We start from the raw sequence: 16,653 nt of genomic DNA, 5'->3' as shown, positions 1-16,653 counted from the left end.
GCTCTCGCCTTTTAACACATCAGTCATTTAAAGGAACACTGTACTCAGTGAGAAACAAGTGTGAACATCAGAAATAAACTCAGTACATCAGAATAAAACACACCATAAATAAGGGGATTTTACTGTTTGGTGAGGGTAAATGGCCACTTGGTAAGGGACAAGAGACGAGTTTCTCACAGAAATTAAAGAAAAACACCAAGATGTTGACATTAGGTCTAGACAAGATATATACACTATTTTTGCAGCAAAAGTAATTATTTTCCTTATGGAGAGCTTGGGGTCTAAAGAGACACTTGGAGAGGCCATCTGTCCACTGTCTGCTCCAGCCTGAATAACTTCAAATCAGTAGGAGGTATCAATTCCAAATTTTACCTGATGAATAGTAGACCCCTGGAGAGACAATTTAAAAAAAAAATAAAATAAAATAATGGGACTCTTTTTTTTTTTTTTTTAAATGAGACAAATGCCTACATTTTTTGTGGTTTTCATAAGCTTTTGACAACTTCATATACATTTCAGGACCTCTAAATGGCTTCTTTTACAAATTTGAAGCGTTTTCTGTAAAAATAAATCATGATAATGTCTCTAGTTTATTCACTGCCTGAGGAATGGGAATATTGGCTTTACATATCAGCCATTACTGCTGTCTAAAAATCGGCATCGGCCATCAAAAAAAAAATCACTAGGCCTTACTAAAAGCTATCCATGAATCACCTGACCTAAGGCCTGCTCTTCCGCACTGCACTTGGACAATCACATTACTTAGTTCTAATGAGCTCCTGGTTACCTGCACCTCCACTCTCAGATCCACTTCCTTTCTGTGTTTGTGATTGGTGCTGCTGCTTTTACCACTGCATCTTTCAATTCTGACCAAATCATCTCACCTTTGCACATTTAAATTCCTCAACTACATTTGTGAGTGGTAACTCCAGCACCCCTCTCCCATACCATGCCACGCTACTTAAACACCCTTAGCCAATTCCTTATGGCCTTGTTCATAACCCTTTCCATCCTCTCTTTTTCTGTGATTGAAACATCATACACTGTCAATGGCCATCTAATATGAGGCAGTAAGCCAAACAGCAAACACCACAATTCCATTGCAAACATGGTCTATCAATGCTATTAATAGCCTTCATCAATTCAGCTTTTAACCCTACAACTTACTTGGTATCATTTAGCACTGCACAGTACCATTTACGTAAACTCTTCACTGGTCTCTCCAGTACTGTAGAGATCATTTCGCCTTCCATCAAAAAAAAAAAATCCACAGACATCTAGGCTTGCTTGGTTTAACTTTCAGACCAGCCTACCTTAGATTATCATTATCTTCCCCAGCAACCACCGTGTGAAAGGAATGGTAGTCATCAGGCTCGTCATGAGCCCTAACTGAGGGAGGGGGATAAAGTCACCTCTCCCCACCTATGAGCCACTCAGAGGCCCTGATTACTACCTCCATTGCCATCTTAATAATTCACAAGATAAAATATCCTATACTAATCCATGAGAGCTTCACATTGGGCCCATCCGTCTTCCCACCTGCAACCACAACATCACTGTTATTACTGATCGTTGAACATTTTAATCCTACACCTAATCACTAGGATTGCTGTGGCCATTTATGATCCAATCAGCAACCAGTTACCCCTAACACCCAAGGTTACTTATTGGGCCCAGCCCAAGAGTACCCAATGCACCCACTGAAGCACTAGCTCTTCACAGGGACCATCAGATAGGCACATCTCCTCATTAGGATTTCACTGAATTGACCCAATGACACCTCAGGAAGGCTCAAAGGTGAAGTCTGGCGTCATGCCCCTCCAAGCTAATTTTATAGCCCTCTACCCTGGTGATTAAGACTGTACCAAGTCCTACTGGCACTGTTAATGTGTGCTCCGTGCCAGCAGTTCCATGTGGAATTTACATGAAGCATCACCAGCAAACACAGTAACACAGTGCTGCACCCCACTCATCTACCCCATCTTCCACATAACTAAAAACACACCTCAACCATTTCTCATTTACACTGTTTTTCCCCCAACTAGTATGTGCTCTCCTTTTCTATAACAACTGACTAGACCATTCAGCTACTCCTGATACCTCTTTCACAGCTACCCTAAGTTTTCAGTCCCTAATGCCACTCTGCACAAGACTTGGTTACAAATCCCTTAAACCTCTGGAGTCAGTGAAACACTAACGCAACTCAGTGAGCTTTTGTAGTAGAAAAATAATAAACATACTCCTAGAAACCTTAAAAAAGTGTCTACTTTTCAAATACATGGATGTTGAAAACACACACACAACCCTCTGGCTAGCTTTGATGCTACGCGAGTTCAGTAAAATATATCTAAATGTCACTGCAAATTATTTTATTTTTAAATGTGGTTTCTATTGCTGCGCTATGGAGTTCCTATAGACTGGAATCTCATAATTGTAAGGTGAAAATATGAAACTAACCTTTTCTGGTTTCTCCTCAAAAGCAACTGGAGTACCACGCACTTCTGCCAGCGCTACACACATGAGCGAGTCAAAAAGTGGAACAGCCAATTCAGAATTTATCAGACCAGATTGAGAGAGCTGATCTTTCACCTCACACAAAGTGTCCTCCACTGACTGAAGCTTTAGAGAAAATAGGAGGGGGTAGAGAAAAAAAATATATAGTGATAAGAAACAATAGTTAAACAAAAAGAAAAATAGAAAAAGATATAAATAAAATATGGAGGGCATTTTTACATTAAGAACTGCATTAATGATTCATTTAGATAAAAGTCAGTACTCAGCCTAAACACTGTGAATATAAGGGAACTTGTTTTAGGTCTGTTACTTAATATTTTATGATTAAATACTGTATGAGTTACCTGGAAGGAAAGATCAGGTTCAAGTTTCTGCAGAGAAGATTTGGCAGTGTGGAGACAGATAGCCAGAAGGGCTTCCAGCAATCGAATGCTCTGCAAAGGCCACTCTTCTTCCAGCTTGTATTCAGTGTCCTTGTTCTTGACCTCAACCTGACTACAAAAGGAATCACAAAGGTCTGTCTGGAGGTTCTCATGTGACACATTTGTTGTTGCCACTGCCTCTGTGTGGACAGAGGTTACCAATGGAGAGCCCAACTGAGATGGGCTTTCTTTGTTCTTGCCCTCTTTCATTTTTTTTAATTTGCAGTCTTTAGTTTTGGAAGTAAGTTTCTGTATGACCATAGTCATAAGACGACAGCAGATGTCTAGGCCCCCAAACATGAAGAACTGTCTCTGGAACACCGGACTGGCCAGGTAAATCCAGCGGCACAACGACCAAACATCTGCTACTCGCCTCACCTGCTCTTTGGAGGGGAGTACCACGCTGTCTGGAGACAGGGAGGGTAAACGTCCACCCAGAGGTTCATTGGCTGTACTGTCATAGCCTGAAGTATCCTCTGAGTCATTTGCAGAGTCCCTGTCAGAGTCGGGTTCCTTGCTAACACACAGGAATGCAACACACAAGAAAAGGTTAATAGTGTTCAAATGTGCCTCTCCATAGGTACGCCCTGTTTCACCAAAACTTTTTCCTCGCCAATGTGGACATGCCCTTTTCAGGCCCTCATAGAACTTGCTGAAGCTCTGTGGACCATCTCCTGTCCCATGAGGCCCTTCTACAAGCCCTAGAACAGCCAATTTCTCTTGGTCTTCAGCTTTCCCCAGCTCTTGAAGATTTCTGTTAATCTGCTGGTCCCAGCTGCTTAAGATCAGGGTTTCAAACACTTTCAGTGCCCAAGTTCGAGTGTAGTCCAGATAGATCAACTCAGTGATTTGATTCAGCCCGTTACAGCTTAGGAACAGGTCTTGCACCACTGTGCTGGGGTAGAAAAGATGGAAACCAATAAGAACTAACCAGAATCAGACAGACAACACAAACAGAGTCACAAAACAAAATGCAAATGCAGAAAGCTATACTTGCCCATAATGTTATTGGATCAGAAGTAATCTAGTTCATGGAAAAACAACAGGCTTGCTGTCTTCCTAAAATGGTAGCTAGCACATCATTGCTGCTTCTTTTGAGCACAGTTTGTTCCTAATAACTCTATAATCTACATTTCAAAACATTTCTCATTACTGAAAGATCACATTTGTCCTCCCATAAATAAGAAAGGAAATGTCATTTCAGTAACTTACGTACTGACAAATACTAATATTAAACAGCAGATAAAAATACAACTGAATAATTAGCCTAAACTGATCACAAATGTACATATTTACAAGCTCAGATGATTATGAAATCTGACTTTATGACTGCAAAACTATCGGTGTATTGTTCCTAAATTAACTCATAATCAGTGTTGAAATCATTAGCTGCACATAGTACAGACCTTTAAAAAAATTATTATTGTAAAGGAAAAAACTTGTTAGTCCAAAACCTACTTGTCCTGTGTGAAAGTGTAGCTGCACCTAAAATGAACTAAATAAATATTTTTTTTTAGGATTAATTGAAATACACATACCCATAACTGATTACTATCAACTATGATTAATTAATTTTTTTTTTTTTTTTAGCAGAGTATTAATTCTTGTTACATTTAGCTGTATTAAATCTATGGCAGCACTGTGGTACAACAGGTAGGGTCGCTGTAGGCCCCTGACACACTGCAACCCTGAACTGGATGATGATTTTATTTGTATAAAATTTGTTAATTAGCATTTTTACAGGCAGCACACACACTACAAATAAAAATCATTTTAAACAATTTTATTGGTGGACAAAACTTATTTGTTTTAAATATACCACATTTAACCAACTGCTACTTTGTTTAAAAAGGAATATTAATCAAATTCTAATTCTTAATATGCTAATAAGCTTCATTAATATTGCTATGTCTTAGGAAAAATATGCACTACAATCTAGTTAAAGCCCAGTATAAACTCTGAGACTATGAGAAATATTATAAACGATTAACTACAATTAGTCATGTCCTTTTTTCTACACTCATCCATTTTATCAGCATCACTTGGCATAAGTTTAACCTTGTAACTCTATAATTGCATATTGTAGTCCATCTTCTGCTCTGCATATTTTGTCAGCCCCCAATTTGTTCTTCAGTGCCAACATGGCTCTCCTGTGGCCACTGCTAAGAGGCTAAAAGATGACTGACACAAAGTGTGCAGCAGCAGAGGAGTCACTGTCTCTGATTGTATAATTACAAGGTGTATCAACAAGGTGGGTGTGTCTAATAGAAGGGCAGTGAGTGGTCACAGTGTTAAAAAAACCAGCAGCACCTCTATGTATCATCCATTCCTACCAAGGCAACACACACTAACACACAACAACAACATCAGGGTAAGCCTGTTTTGCAGTAGTTCAATGTTGGTCTTGATCACCAAAAAACAAGGTGAAAGAGGGTTAACAAAGTTTGCAGAGGAACAGATGGGCTACAATCTGCAATTATACAGTTACAAGGTTGAACTTATGCCAAGCAGTTGTCTATAATTGTAGAACTACAAATATGCACCCAAGTGGCACTAAATGTAAATGGCACTAAAAATGCACAAATAAGTGAAGAAATAAGAAGGTGGCTTTATTCTTATGGCTGACTGGTGCAGGACTGCTTCATGGCACACTCCCTGAGTTGCTGCGGCTGAAAACTTGGCTAAAATATCAGACAGGTCTGGATCTCATGTGTGAGAACATGTATATTCTGACTCCAGCACACAAAGATTATCTGGCTATAAACCCACATTCAGAGAAAATTCATTTAGACATTGTTATGAATATTATCAGCGCAGAGGCTCCAAATCTGGTGTTTTGGAGATCAGACTTTCTCAATCTGTATACTTTTTCTGCATATAACTACACTATCATATGTATTATCACACAGGAATATGGCTTTAGACATGCAATAAAAGAGAAGTGAGCTCTTACCTTGATCTGAGTAAGGCAGGTAGTGTTTGAAGATAAACAAGCAGCACCTCCACAGGGAAGCATTGGGTATGATAGCTGCAGACCTGTGTGCATGCACTGGACACACCAAGCTGCTGGGCATGGTGGGCTAGTTCTACACCCCTCCGAAGTACAGGATTAAAAATGTGACTGTACAATTGCCACTGTACCACTGAATTTCCCCGCAAGGTCAACTGGCACACATGACTGGCGATCTGTTGACTCAACTGCCAGTTCTCACCAAACACTATTTCCTGGTAAGCTTTTAAAGCATCCCACTTCCAGAGCATGTCTTCAAGTCCTGTGCTTGGTAGGACACCTTGTGAGTAGCAGGAAGAATAGGGAGAGGTGGAGGTCGTCATCTCTTTTCCTGTCCCATGGCCATGTAAAGTCTCTTCCAAGCCAGGTATCAGGCTGCTGTCATCCAAGGTGCAGATGTTGCATGAGGCAAGTTTGGCCTTCTCTGAGGGTCTTCCTCCTCCAAGCTGCTCTAGTACAAGTCTGCTAAGCACATTCAGTATTAGGGACTGATAGTTGCGCAGTCCTGGTGCTTGAAATGCTTGAAGAAGAGGACCTACAACTGAATGTGGGTCCATGCAACAACAAATACCGACTGCTTGCACACCAGCCAGCAACTGCAACACTGCAGGTCCTGAAGGAGACAGGCGTTGGAGAAGACGCAGACACTGATGTGCACAGGCAGCAAGACAACAACAACGCTCAGGGTAGCAACCTTCACTACCCTCCGTTTCCTCTTCAAAAGGACTGCGTTGAGTCCCTTGCCTGAAAGCAGAGACAGGGAGTCCTAAGAGGTCACGATGATGGTGCAAAAAACGTGAGTACTCACAGCGTCTGTGGCGACGACGTGTACACACAGACTGGTGTAACTGCTCACACTTCACTTTTTTCACTGCACTGATTATCTTAAGTACAGTAGCAATTAAGCCGCGCAAATGTTCTGAGGATTCACCACCCACCTTAGAGTCCTGAGCACAACCTAGGGCTTCCAGATGGAAACAAGTTGTTTCAAATAGCTCAAGGCCACGGTGCTGTACAAACTCATGAACCAGTTCAAGAGCTTGACTAAAGAAGAAAGGATTTGGGGCAGAGGCTTGCAAGCAACCAAGTAAAAGCTGAAGGACTCCTTCAATGAGTTCTGGAAGAAGCAGAGCTCTGTGATAGTACTTAGAGAAGTTGAAGTCCTCTTGCACGTCCTGAAGAGTCTTTTTGGGTCTGGGAGCAAAGGGGTCGGCTTGTCTCTCTAGGCAGGTGCGGATCTTCAAGGTGGCTCGGAGTAAGTCTGTTAGGTTTCTCTGTAGATTATCTGGTAGTGCCTCACCTTGATCCACTTCTACAGACAGCAAGTGCAAAATAGTACGCAAAAGCATTCTCTGAACGAGGGCAATTGGCTCTTCTGTCCAGCCTCCAGCCAGTTCATCAACTCCTCCCTCACCACTTCTGTGTCCTGGTCCACAGCATTCGCCAAACTCTGTAAGGATTTCAGTGAGTGTGGGAACAACACTAGCTGCCAGGCCTGGGTTGTGATTAATGGTCATGTCAAACTTGCATACTTTTTCCAAAAGGGAGAGTAAAACATGACAGAGGTCAAAAGGTGAATTTTCTATACGGTTCAAAATGGAAAGAGCTGTGGGATCAGTTAGCATTTCATTATCATGTGACAGGGATCCAAAGAGCCTCAAATGAGGCTGGGATCTTTCTAAACCACTCATAGCATCTTCACTAGGATACTGTGATGGCGGAGGCTGTGGAATGAAAGATTGGTGATGCTGGTAACTAAATCTAAATGAACTATGCAACCTGCGATATTTGGTCCCTGTACTTGCAGCTTTTTCATCCGAATTGGCTTCAGAATCTGATGTGGAAAGATGGGATTTGCATGCATCCCTCACTGAATATCTCTGAGCAGTCCTGCATGTGCGCCTTGATTTCCGACCGCTGGACAAGTGCTTCCCAAAGTTCTTGGCATCAGAAAAAGTTTTTTCTTTTCCAACCTTCAGGATACCAGCTTTGTCCTCTCTGTTTCGATACACGTCCACGAGTGAAGGCAGAGTGAAATCTATAAAAATGAGGGGAGGAGGGGGGAGAAGAAGAGAAAGAAAAAAAAAATAGAAGGAAGAAAATTTGTTTTTATTTCTACATTCATAATCTACAACACAGGGTTATATATGTATTTTTAATACAATGTCTACATGTAAGTCTCTGTGAAAGGCTGAATTTGGGGAAAAAAATTATAGTGATTTCTCTGACCAAGACAACAGCAATTTGAATGCAATTTTAATCTTTGAATTAAGCTCCTGGACTCCATTTACATAGAGAAGCAGCATGTCTTTTATCTCAGTCATGAGTCTGGAACATGTAGTGTGACAGAATGACATAAGAAATTTTACATTATTAATTATATTTAAAACTTGTTAAACAACAGTAAAAATGTTGGGTATAACTAAAAATGTTCCTCTTTTAAAAATTTCACCTGCATAGTCTATATAAAACTATTCACCCTTCACCTGTAGAAGTGTTTTGAATTAAGTTTTTAGGATTAGATATCACTAATCTTTTTTAATCTGGTGAGGGGGGGGGTGCTGTACAAATATGGGAACTATGTAAGAGGCCCATGTTAGGGAAGAATAGCATGACATCTCTAAATAACATAGCTCAAAAGAATAATATTATTCTTAACCAATTTTCTAGATAAACAATGTACATTTTCTAGATGTGATGTTTAATAAACTACTCATGATGAATACTGCTTTCAGATGCAATTTAAACATGTAGGCAATGATTTCCATGTGGATTAAACTATTAGAATGTTATTAGATATTATCACAACCTAAATTCACAGAAAAGAAAATTTACAATTTTGTTTAATGAATTGATATTACATCCTCAGTGTATTTCAACTTTTTTCTGCAACTAAAATCCTCTCCTTGACACTCCAGTGTTATACAAATTAAAAATGCTCAGCAGTGTGCTTCTTTGTTTTTAATCAATTCATCTGGGGCCCCCAAATCACAAGAGAGGGCTCCTATCTCATATGTCAGATGTGACAGTTCAGAAAGGCTACAAACTCATATTTGTAGTTAGGGCATTTGCAGGGCATGTTCAGTTGATGAGTCATTATCTGATATTCGTATAGAAAAATACAAATGCCTCATATAAAAAAATACAAAAACTACAAATGCTCTCTGTTGTTTCTAATTTTAATTGAATTATAAAAGAAAAATATATTTAAAGTAAAAGGAAAACACAATCTAGAGATAATAGAATACACAAAGTCTATTTTTGCATTTACATTATTTAATGAATTGACACTAACCTGGGGCTCTTTCTTCCTGAACAGGAATCTTCCAAACTAGTGGCAGCAGTGACAACAAAAGAGTGAGCAGCTCTTCCCGGCACGTCAGCTCCTATGGGTTGAAAAAACAAACAAACAACAGAAAAATTCTCTCTTAAGGTTAATCATGAAGTAAGAAATGAGAACAGTAAATGAGAAAAAGGCATGTAACACTTTCTATCTGGCTAATTTGAGAAGTGTGTTTAAAAAGTGTTATGTGATGTACAAGAGAAAGTGCGGCCCTAAATATTTGCTCCTCCCTGAAATTTGAGGAGAACATTCTTCACAAGGAGAAGAGAAAGTGAACCAGCAAGTGTGAATTAAAAGTAAATACAGGGGGGGTGCTGTACCAGTTCCACATGATCCCAAGTAAACTGTCATCTAGCAAATAATCTTCCAGAAAATGTTCGGGACTCAGACACAGTCGCAATCTTCAAATCTAGGCTAAAAACTCATTTGTTTAGTTTAGCTTTTGGTAGTTAATGCTCCCCCATAGATAAAGGCAGCAGATCCAGGGGGTCTATGGACACACAGAATTATAGTAAACTGAGACGCTGGTGCTGTTGTCCCTCCGCTTCACACGATCACTCAGGTTTGTTGACAGTGGAGTGTAGGGATGCCAGTGTTTCAGGATACTCCCGCATCTGTGTGCCCTTCTGGTTCTCTCCTTTTGATTAAAGCTGTCATAGTCAGATCTGCTGGAGTCATTAGCCACACTCTAGAAATGTTCACATTTCCTGCTATACAAACACCAAACAGATTAAAACTAATTATCCATCCCTTTACATTTTTCAGAGTAAACAACTGCCCACCTGCTCCACACTTCAGACCAGCTGCCCAAGCTCCAGCCACCACCAAGTGCCTTGGACCTGCCCTTACACTGAAGTTTTCAGACTCCTAACTATTCTTACCAGTAGATTGACCAGAGGAGGATAGGTCACCCCTTGTGAGCCTTGGTTCCTCCCAAGCTTTCTTCCTCAGCTGAGGGAGTTTTTCCTTGTCACTGTCGCCCTTGGCATGCTCACCTGGGGATTTTTACGTCTTTACATTTAATGTCAAAACTCTGTCTTACCGGAATTCTATGACGCTGCTTTGTGACAACATCAGTTGTAAAAAGCGCTTTACAAATAAATTTGATTTGATCTGTGTCTTTGCTAAAACTAAAATATGACCATTTACAACCAAATTGTACATTTGGTCTCACTGATGGGGTGGAGTGGGGGCAAATGGGCCATTATATTTGACAGTGGGGAGGGGTTTTCGTGTCCATCTTTCACACCTATCTCATGAATAGTCAATGGTTGAGCCAGAGGTATTCAGAAAAACAGTCACATCAGATTCATAGCAAATTAGAAGAAAAGCTAAATAAAAATATCAGAAAGCTGTAAACAGTGTGTAGCCAACACCAATATCTACAAGGTTCAGATCTCTAAAGAAAATGTCGTAAATGTTTAATATGTGTTTTTTCACTATATATCAGGGTTTTTGGGAAGTCCATGCTTAGACTTAATTTATATAAACAAACAAACAAAAAGCACAGATGAATGACATACATACTTCTTTCACATTGTTGTTGCTGGATTTGTGCTGAATATTAGCATGTGTAGCTTTTTGGGAACAAATGTTTGGTTAGGTGAAATTTGTTAAAATGTCTAGGATTGTCAGATTACCTCAGACATGGCTGAAAGGCCTCAGACTCCAGGGGGTTAATACACTCAGGGAAGACCAAGAGAAAAATCAATCTTTGTTTTTTCATTTTCATGCTGCTCCCTGCTCTCGGGTTGCCAACTTGTTACACCTATTAGTTATGGCATAAGTTTTACAATGGATGCCCTTCCTTAAGCAATCCTCCCATTGAGACTTGCACTATGAGGACAATTGTCATCCAAACATACTATTAATAGAATAGCTAGAATAGAATAGCTTTTTATTATCGCTGAGGAAACAATGTTCAGAACAGTGTTAAAGCAGTTTTAGCATCCTCTCTCAGGGAACTTCTACAATTCTAGGGAATTGCAGTTCTCTCTTTCTCCCTCTCTCTTGTTTGTTTACATTCAGAAGCTCCACATCTTTTAAGGTGGAATGGTTTGTTTGAGGAAAAATGACTCTTTTTGTAAGGACCTGATTTTAACTTGTCTGTATGTTTTACTCACTGTTTTAACTACCAAAGAAATTCATTTGTAACTCGAGTTTAGTTTAATAGTCATTTTTGTCGTCTCCTAAATGTGATTTATAAAACCCATTAAATAATCAGAAACAGCAAAATAATTCAATAATACCCACCAGTGAAGAAAGAATAGAGCAATATCCTCATTTCGGTCTTGATTTTCAACATTTTAAGTCCTCTTCGCGTCGTCTTTTTTTTTAGCCATTTACTGACACCAGGGCTTCATAAAAACATTTAACTGTTTAAGTCTTTTTTTTTTTTTTTACTACTTTCATTAACATTGCCTTTAAAATACTATTACAAAAAGTAAAAGAAATAAGGGTGCTGATTTAAAAACATATTTTGACTAAAAGTCATTACTAGATAAGTTTCTAATTTGCCAGTAGATTGAATAATTCAAGACTATACAGACAGTTCATTAAAATAAACGTAAGCAAGCATATTCTAAATAATTAAGATCAAATGCAACATAACACTGCCTATGAGCAATATGAAGTGACTCCTTGGCACAGTTTCTGCACATACAAAAAGATCAAAACACTCAAAGGAGCTAGAAGGCTCTGAGGAAAAAAGCGCATTTTCTGGTCTAGTTGACAAAATATTAAAATAACATTTTTAATTACATTAATAAAAATGTCTTGGTTTTCACGCATCCGCTTTATTCTGCAATGGCAAAACATCCTCATGCTAAAATCACACAAAAAAACTCTGAAAACTGCAGAGATAACATACTGTATTATGATATCCCATATCAGGCATCTAAAGGACTGTGATTATCTTTAGATCCTGGACTTTTCACAAAGATCTTACCACACGTTTTTTTTACTATGTTTTTATTCTCTCTTTTCTACTACTGTGTGTTTTATCAATGTGCTTTCAGACTAAGAGTAAAACATAGCTCATAGATGTGAATGAACAAAAGTTTTGCTAACTCTTGCTAAGAAAATAGTACAATATCTAATACTAAGCACAGGAAACTTTGAAACTTATATGAAACACAATTTTACTTTAAATTGTTACTAATTTAAATGTTCAACTTCAACTAATCTGTAATGGAGCTGAAGCTCAGCCATTCTTTAAGCATTCAGTTAACACATTCCACAAAAGCGATAAACTAACATAAAATGGAAATTAATACCAAAAATGTGCTCAGTAAACTATTTTGTTGTAATTGGTTTGATTGGTTTATTGCGTAGCTGAAAGGAGAGCCCCCCCAATTAAATTTATCCCACTTTAAGTATGTTCAGCTATATTTTTTTGTAACCAACTTTCGCAACTAGCAAGCTATCAGCAATAGCTGTTTAATACATAACACAGGCTTCTCTGAAATATGAATATAATTTTAGTTGGGAGCCAGACTGAGGTGAGGTACTCACTGAACTTCACCAGAAAATGCTCCTTGGTTGATATGAGAATGACATATGTGAAAATGTTTAAAGAGTAAGGCATAAATAGGGAAAAAAAATAACAGCAATGATAGTGGACAAAAAAATTGCTTATATGGTTTATCACTGATAAATTTGACTAACTAAAAGATTAAATGTTATGTGTACGTGTCACATCTCCAGCCTCACAGACAGCATCTCACTTTAATGAGGAATTTCTTGGTCACAATTCACTTTGTCCATTCTCCTTGTACCTTTATTACTTGTGTTACAGTGTATGGCACGTTGTTGCAGCCATATAAATTGGACTTCTTTATTAGATGGAGATACTATGCGGTAATGGGTAGCATATCATCAGACTATACTATTAAGCGTGTAAAAATTTGTACTTAATTAAAAATGGATTGAAATGGGGTTTAGATTTGATTTTCTGAAAAGTAGACAGGACCACAATGTCTTCAAAAGGCAGTTGCTGCCTTTTACACATATGACACATATTTATAACATATATTTACTACTTATGCAAACTTCTGTACCTAGGAGGTAGGCCAGACAATCAGGCTGTATTGTGGTGGACAATCCACACAGCTAATCAATAATTCCATTTACATGAACACAGAAGTTTAATATCAGTCAAAGTAAGATTATGCTAAGATACTAACTAGACTATGATCAAGTTCATATGATCAAAGCTTAACCAAAGCCTTTATCAATCTAAACGTACATCAGTTAAATTATGCTTCATTGGATTTGAACATGTAAAATATTTACTGATTATTTCTCAGTAGCACTCTCCAAAACACACACGGGCGGGGGAACCCACACAAATTTTGTATACTGAAGTTGCATTGGCTGCAATATTTCCTGCATACTTACATAAACACCAGGAGTTAAATTTCAGTTAAACTAAGAATATGAATTACGAATGTAACAAAACTATGATCAAGTAAAACAAAGTCCCGAAGTAAACAGACTGTCTTTATCAGTCTAAGTTTAGTTTAGTTAAAGCATGTTTAATTGGATTTAGACATGTAAATTATCCACTGATGATTTTTATAGCAGTATTAATAATATAGCATATAAATCGCTACATTTTTACAATGTTCATTCATCAATCCATCCATTATCCACCACTTATCCGGGTCCGGGTCATGGGGGAAGCAGTCGGAGCAAAGAAACCCAGACCTCCCTCTACCCAGCCACCGACTCTAGCTCCTCCGGGGGTATACCGAGGCGTTCCCAGGCCAGTCGAGACATATAGTCTTTCCAGCGTGTTCCTGGTCTTCCCCGGGGCCTCCGCCCCGTTGGACATGCCCGGAACACCTCTCCAGGAAGGCGTCCAGGAGGCATCCGAACCAGATGCCCGAACCACCTCAGCTGGCTCCTCTTGACGTGGAGGAGCAGCGGCTCCACTCCGAGTCTCTCCCGGATGTCCGAGCTCCTAACCCTGTCTCTAAGGGAGAGTCCAGACATCCTGCGGAGAAAACTCATTTCAGCCGCTTGTACCCGCGATCTCATTCTTTCGGTCACTACCCAAAGCTCGTGACCATAGGTGAGGGTTGGGACGTAGATTGAACGGTAAATCGAGAGCTTTGCTTTTTTGCTCAGCTCTCTCTTCACCACAACAGACCGGTACAGAGCCCGCATTACTGCTGACGCTGCACCGATCCGCCTGTCAATCTCACGCTCCATCTTTCCCTCACTCGTGAACAAGACCCCGAGGTATTTAAACTCCTCCACTTGAGGCAGGATCTCACTTCCAACCTGGAGAAAGCACTCCACCCTTTTCCGGCTGAGTACCATGGACTCGGATTTGGAGGTGCTGATCCTCATCCCTACCGCTTCACACTCGGCTGCAAACTGGTCCAGCAAGAGCTGGAGGTCCCGGCTCGATGAAGCCAACAAGACCACATCATCTGCAAAAAGCAGACATGGAATCCTGAGACCACCAAACCGGTCACCCTCGCCACTTGGCTACGCCGAGAAATTCTGTCCATAAAAACTGTGAACAGAACCGGTGACAATGGGCAGCCCTGACGGAGTCCAACTCCAACTGGAAACCAGTCGGACTTACTGCCAGCCATACGAACCAGACTCCTGCTCTGTTTGTACAGGGACTGGATAGCTCGTAACAAAGAGCCCAGTACCCCATACTCCCTGAGCACCCCCCACAGAATACCCCGAGGGACACGGTCGAATGCCTTCTCCAGATCCACAAAACACATGTAGACTGGTTGAGCAAACTCCCATGCACCCTCCAGGATCCTAGCGAGGGTAAAGAGCTGGTCCTGTGTTCCACGACCGGGGCGGAATCCGCATTGTTCCTCCTGGATCCGAGGTTCAACTATCAGTCGGACTCTCTTCTCCAGTACCCCTGCATAGACCTTACCGGGGAGGCTGAGGAGTGTGATCCCCCTATAGTTGGAACACACCCTCCGATGCCCCTTTTTAAAAAGGGGAACCACCACCCCAGTCTGCCAGTCCAGAGGCACTGCCCCCGATGTCCACGCGATGTTGCAAAGACGTGTCAACCAGGACAGCCCCACAACATCCAGAGCCTTGAGGAACCCGGGGTGAACCTCATCCACCCCCGGGGCCCTACCGCCAAGGAGTTTCCCTACCACCTTGGCCACTTCAGCCCCAGTGATAGACGAGCCCCCCCCCCCGGGGTCCCCAAGCTCTGCTTCCTCTGCGGAAGACGTGCTGGTGGGATTGAGAAGATCCTCGAAGTATTCCTTCCACCGTCTGGTGACGTCCCCAGTCGAGGTCAACAGTTCCCCACCCCCACCATATACAGTGTTGGTGGAAAACTGCTTTCCCCTCCTGAGTCGCCTGACGGTTTGCCAGAAACTTCTCGGAGCCGAACGAAAGTTGTTTTCCATGTTCTCACCGAGCTCCTCCCACACCCGAGTTTTTGCCTCAGCGACTGCCGAGGCCGCAAGCCGCTTGGCTCCTCGGTACCTGTCGGCTGCCTCCGGAATCCCCTGAGCCAACCAGGCTCGATAGGACTCTTTCTTCAGCTTGACAGCTGCAGGGTGAGGCTCCAGGGTGAGGCCCCGGTAACCCTGCTCCGGGCAAGGAAGGCTGTGTCCATGTTCTTGTCTTTTTCATCCGTGTCTTTATGGATCACTCTTTGTCTGGCCCATCACCTAGGACCAATTTGCCTTGGGAGACCCTACAAGGGGCTATTGCCCCCGACAACATAGCTCCTAGGCTCACGCAGGCACGCAAACCCCTCCACCACGTTAAGGTGGTGATCCAAGGATCTGCTTTATTTTTTTTTTAAGAAAATATATTGTAAATAAGAAAAAAAAGTTTACTGACTAAAAATGTATACATCCCATATTAAATTGGACATCTCAAAAGATGCTGAAACCAACAAAAACCATTAATTTGACTGACCTGATCAATGACTGAATCCAGGGTGCTTAATAGCAGAAAGCCACGTCCTCTGACCAGGTATTCTCCAAGAGCGACCATGTGGCTTTCTTCCTCGTCTTCCTCCCTTTGGACCTCTGCTTGCTGAGCCACAGCACTACAAAGCTGGTGTACATCTGTCAGGAACTCCCTTGCCAGAGTATTACTGGCACCACTCATATCAGAGCTAAGAGGGAAAGACAAAGACAGAAGAAATATAATTTAGTTCACAAACAACACCATATGCCTGGGTAAACTGAATATACATTATATATATATATATATGTATATATATATATATATATATACACACACACATTATATATATATATATATATATATATATATATATATATATATATGTGTGTGTGTGTGTGTGTGTGTGTGTGTGCTAATTTAACATCATTGCATTTATCTACATGTAT

General features: G+C 40.7%; 1 protein-coding gene across 2 annotated transcripts in view; it reads right to left on the bottom strand.

The window, feature by feature from the left end:
- Window positions 1-16,653, bottom strand: part of lyst (lysosomal trafficking regulator) — a 140,045-nt gene that overhangs the window by 98,451 nt on the left and 24,941 nt on the right. For both annotated transcript variants that reach the window (XM_066678252.1, XM_066678253.1), the window contains exons 4-8: window positions 16,214-16,415; window positions 9,242-9,332; window positions 5,890-7,984; window positions 2,859-3,831; window positions 2,458-2,619 (exon numbers count right to left, since the gene is read on the bottom strand). In XM_066678252.1, coding sequence (XP_066534349.1) covers window positions 2,458-2,619; window positions 2,859-3,831; window positions 5,890-7,984; window positions 9,242-9,332; window positions 16,214-16,415 — 3,523 coding nt within the window. The remainder of the gene's footprint in view (window positions 1-2,457; window positions 2,620-2,858; window positions 3,832-5,889; window positions 7,985-9,241; window positions 9,333-16,213; window positions 16,416-16,653) is intronic.

The sequence above is a fragment of the Hoplias malabaricus genome, chromosome 8 (genome assembly GCF_029633855.1).
Source record: "Hoplias malabaricus isolate fHopMal1 chromosome 8, fHopMal1.hap1, whole genome shotgun sequence".
NCBI classification, from domain to species: Eukaryota; Metazoa; Chordata; class Actinopteri; order Characiformes; family Erythrinidae; genus Hoplias; species Hoplias malabaricus.
The sequence above is the reverse complement of the archived record's forward strand: the minus strand, read 5'-3'. Positions and strand labels throughout refer to the sequence as shown.